The 4,427-nt window shown below is 37.8% G+C and overlaps 1 protein-coding gene across 2 annotated transcripts in view; it reads right to left on the bottom strand.

The window, feature by feature from the left end:
* Positions 1-4,041, bottom strand: part of LOC126602418 (uncharacterized) — a 10,316-nt gene extending 6,275 nt beyond the window's left edge. For both annotated transcript variants that reach the window (XM_050269269.1, XM_050269270.1), the window contains exons 1-5: positions 3,942-4,041; positions 3,690-3,818; positions 2,877-2,957; positions 2,688-2,776; positions 2,512-2,586 (exon numbers count right to left, since the gene is read on the bottom strand). In XM_050269269.1, the coding sequence (XP_050125226.1) occupies positions 2,512-2,586; positions 2,688-2,776; positions 2,877-2,957; positions 3,690-3,815 (371 nt within the window). In that variant the 5' untranslated portion in view covers positions 3,816-3,818; positions 3,942-4,041. The remainder of the gene's footprint in view (positions 1-2,511; positions 2,587-2,687; positions 2,777-2,876; positions 2,958-3,689; positions 3,819-3,941) is intronic.
* Between the last annotated feature and the right edge of the window lie 386 nt (positions 4,042-4,427).

Below are 4,427 nucleotides of genomic sequence, written 5' to 3'. Positions count from 1 at the left end.
AAGGAAAGCTAGCTATCGTGCTAGTGTATGTGGATGACTTAATCATAACCGGTGATGATGAGGCAGAAATTCTTCGGACAAAGGAGAATTTATCAGTCTATTTAGGAACTTGGTCAACTTAAGCACTTCCTTGGTCTAGAGGTTGATTGCACACAAGAAGGAATATTTCTCTGTCAACAGAAGTATGCCAAAGATTTGTTGAAGAGGTTCGGAATGCTCGAATGCAAAAATGTGTGCACATGAAGGAAAAGATTTTGAAGATGCGATGATGTATCGACAATTGGTAGGTAGTCTGATCTACTTAACCTTGACTCGACCTGACATTTCTTATGCAGTTGGTATGATGAGTCGGTACATGCAAAATCCAAAGAAGCCTCACTTGGAAGCAGTTCGACGAATACTGAGATATGTGAAGAGTACAATTGACTATGGTCTTTTGTACAAGAAAGGTGAAGACTGCAAGTTAATTGGTTATTGTGATGCAAACTTTGCAGGAGATCATGACACTAGAAGATCGACCACTGGGAATGTCTTCAGAATTGGTTCTGAAGTAGTTTCGTGGTGCAGCAAGAGACAACCAATGGTGTCTTTGTCAACCACAGAAGTAGAGTATAGAGCAGCAGCAATGGCAGCTCAAGAGAATGCATGGCTGGTACAGTTGATAGGTGATCTACATCAACTAGTAGACTATTCAGTACCATTGTACTGTGATAACCAATCGGCAATTCGCTTGGTGGAAAATCCAGTCTTTCATGCAAGAACTAAACATGTGGAGGTACACTATCATTTCATTAGAGAAAAGGTCTTGCAAGAAGAGATTGAGATGAGACAAATCAAAACAGATGAACAAGTTGCGGACTTGTTCACTAAAGGTTTGAGTACTGGCAAGTTTGAAAAATTTCGTCGTCAACTCAGCATGGAGGAAAGAATAAGCTGGTGTTGAGGGGGAGTGATGAAAATCAACACCAGCCCAATTGGTGTTTGTGTTGAAGTGTGATCTTGCCTTGGCCCAAGATGGATCCAGTCCATGGACAAAGAAAGATCCATACACATGCTAGAGAATTCTAGCAAAGTTCAAGTTGGTGGAAGAGTCTAGAAGAATGGTGAGGTTTCCACCAACATGCAAGATTAGTAGTTAGTAGAATTATCTAGATATCTCTAGCATGATGATTACATGCTTCTCCAAGGTTCCATCCATGCCTATAAAAGGAGAAGGCATCCACACCATTTGTATCAATAAAGCAACCAACAAGATAGTAGCCAAGTAGGCAACCAAGTGAGAGTGAGAAGCAAGAGTAGTCTTGGTGAGGAGTGTGAGTGTTCTAGTGAGTGAGTGTCATAGCTTCTTAAGTGTGTCCTTGAGAGTTTATGTGTTGTAATATTTTGTGTGTGTAATACAAGTAATTTGTTTACTTGTGTTGTCTCTCCAACACTTGTGTTAGAGTTGTGTACTCTAAGTTTTTCCCAACAATGAACACCCATCAGACCAAATATCAGGTACCCATCCAAAAACTCAGATCTGATATTTGTTTTAGAGGTGGTGAAGAAGATGCGGACCAAATCTTTTGCATTTTCCGTTTCATATCTAATGATGTCCCCTTGCTCTGAAGCCTTATCAAGTTGTCCCCGAAAATGGAAGCTAGACATGTATGTTTATTATTTGGGAACCAAACTGAAGCATCAGGCCTTGAGTCAATATGAGTAAAGTTTTTATTTTGGTTTGTTGGAGCATGGAGCCAAAACTGAAGCATCTCGGCAATTATTTTCATTATGTGTTTTCTGGAATCATGAGCCTTTGTTTACGTAGTTGCTGAAACTAACAGATATCCAATTAAGGTGCCGATGAGCCTTGATGTAGACAGAGGAGAGCTTAATATGAACAATATTGTGAACATATTGACAGTATGTCCAATGTATATAGACGACCATAGTAATCCCATAATGACAATTACCTACTGCTATCATCATCAATATCCACAATATCATGAACATATAGATAATATATCTAGCGCATACCGGTAATTTATATATTCATAGGTCACATGAAACACTACGGATATCTTATCCACTCTATCTAATTTATGTATCCCATTACATACTGATTGTATCAATAATACCTACACTATCTCATTGTTATATCATCAATATCTACACTATCACAGTGGTGCTTTAGACAATTCACTCGTTCAGCGCCTGTCACTCATGTCTATATCAGTATCAATCTCTCTAATTGAGCATAACAGATTGTAATATTTCTAGAATAGCTAATTTCCCTAATATAATGGGCATTCTAGGAACCAGCAACTATGTACGGTTGAAATACCATAAAAGTACCAAATTTATACTGCTTTTCACAACTTATAGAATCCTGACCGAGGCAGCATAGTTCATCTATTCATTTTGTATGCCAGTTCAGAAAACCATAGTAATAAAAACTAAAATGATCATGATACACCAGAGATAGAATGTCACTACAGCATCCAAACAGAAACCAAGTTCTAAATGATTTACCCTGTAGAGGATGTATCAAGCTCCTTCTTCGACAAGCTAATGGTGATCATTGAAACATGCCGAGTACTCTCTACACTGCAGCAGAAACAAAGCAAATTATGCCACTATGAAGTGAAACAAGAAAAAAATCACATGTGCATATTCATTGTTTAGCATAGAAGAATATGGTTTCATACGGAAGCAGGCCTTCTTCCAGGGGCTCGTACACGTCAGTAATATCAGTTGATCCAATAGAAGTATTCTGATGAAGACCAACAATCCTTCTCTGGGAGCAGAAAAGCTTTATCAGAAAATAAGTTTATACCAAACACTCAGACACACGAAGCACATGCATATGCCCTACGTAGAGGTCACAAGTCGCTCACCTTTATTAGCTCAGCAATCATAACAGTTTTACTGATAGCTCTGCCCATTGCCTTGAGAACAATTTCATTAGATCCTTTCTCCTACATAGGATACAATCATTTCAAGGTAAAGCCTCAGAGAAAAAAGGATTTAATGCACAAATAGAAAAAGGTAATAATAATAATAATAATAAGAGCTAAGGATAAACAAAGACAAAGAAAGATAACACTAAGGGAACAAAAGTAAAAGGCAAGGGACTGGAAGTTGCAACTTCTACCTGATATGAAATCCCAAAATAAAATAGTAACTAATATGTATATAGAAAAAGAAAATGTGAATTAATTTGGTAGCTTGTGGGATGAATAAATGAACCCAGTATGATTATTAGCATTGTGTCATTTTTTTAATACAATGATATATTTTTACTGAAGGGGTGGGGGATTGAGCACAATGCGTTAGTCATAATAATTGATGTGAGTTAAACATAACACCTCACACCTAGAAATACCAAATAGACTGTACTAGTTAGTAGTTAGTGTTGTATAGGTGATTTTCACAGGCCCATTATAGTTTCACAACACCCATGTTTATTTCTAGTTGTCGAATTGGTTAATTAAACGGAAACGATGGGGTGTGCGAGAGACTAAAAAGTGTTTATGATTTCTCCTTTGAGTATCATGATACCATCGTAAAATAGTTGTTATGTCATTAGATATCAGATATCAATCAATTTCCCATAACCCTAGAACGATATTAACAAACCAAAAAAGGAAACGAAACAAAACGCAAAAAATGAAATGGAGAAAAAAAGGAGGAGGAGGAGGAGGAAGGACATGGAGGAGAGTGGTGGCGTAAGTAATATAATTCCTCATTCTGCCTTGAGCTGTTATACGAATCTCATTCTCGTTTATCGGCGCAGCCTCCGCCTTGGGCTTCTCCACCCTCTGAAACCTATCCATCGGCTGTGCACCCAAACAGCAACACAAACATACCCCCAAACCATAATCAAACTCAACAAAGACATACATGTATACGCATATATAGACCGAGGAAGAGAGGAGACTTTAATTACGGTTTCGTTGTACCTTTTAGGAAAGCCAGTTAGGAGGAGGGAATCTGAAACAAATTTAGAGATTCTTCTTTCTGATTTGAAAGTAGTAGTACCCGTCTGTTTTTGCACTTCCCATAATAATATTTAATTTAATAAATAAGAAATTATAATTAAGAAAAACGGAGAGAGAGAGAGAGAGAGAGATTAGGGCTTTCTGGTGACGGTCTTATCGCCGGCTAGACCGCCGACTCCTATTGTCTCGCACTTTATTTTGGGTCTCTTTTCCTATTTTGCTTCACTCTTTAGGACATATGCAACCCATAGATCGTTAAAGCTTTAAACCCATTCAACCTTTTTGTAAAAATGTTGGAGCCACATTCAACTCAAGATTAAGCCTGCTTATCTAGCTCAGCCCAACTATGTTGGGGCCAGATTCAACATTTCTAAAACTTAGTAAACATCGAGTAATATTTGAACAAACTACAACATTCCGAATACGATGTCAACGATTCAAACCTTT

Source organism: Malus sylvestris, chromosome 15, assembly GCF_916048215.2.
Source record: "Malus sylvestris chromosome 15, drMalSylv7.2, whole genome shotgun sequence".
Classification (NCBI taxonomy): Eukaryota; Viridiplantae; Streptophyta; class Magnoliopsida; order Rosales; family Rosaceae; genus Malus; species Malus sylvestris.
This window is presented reverse-complemented; position numbering and strand designations above follow the sequence as displayed.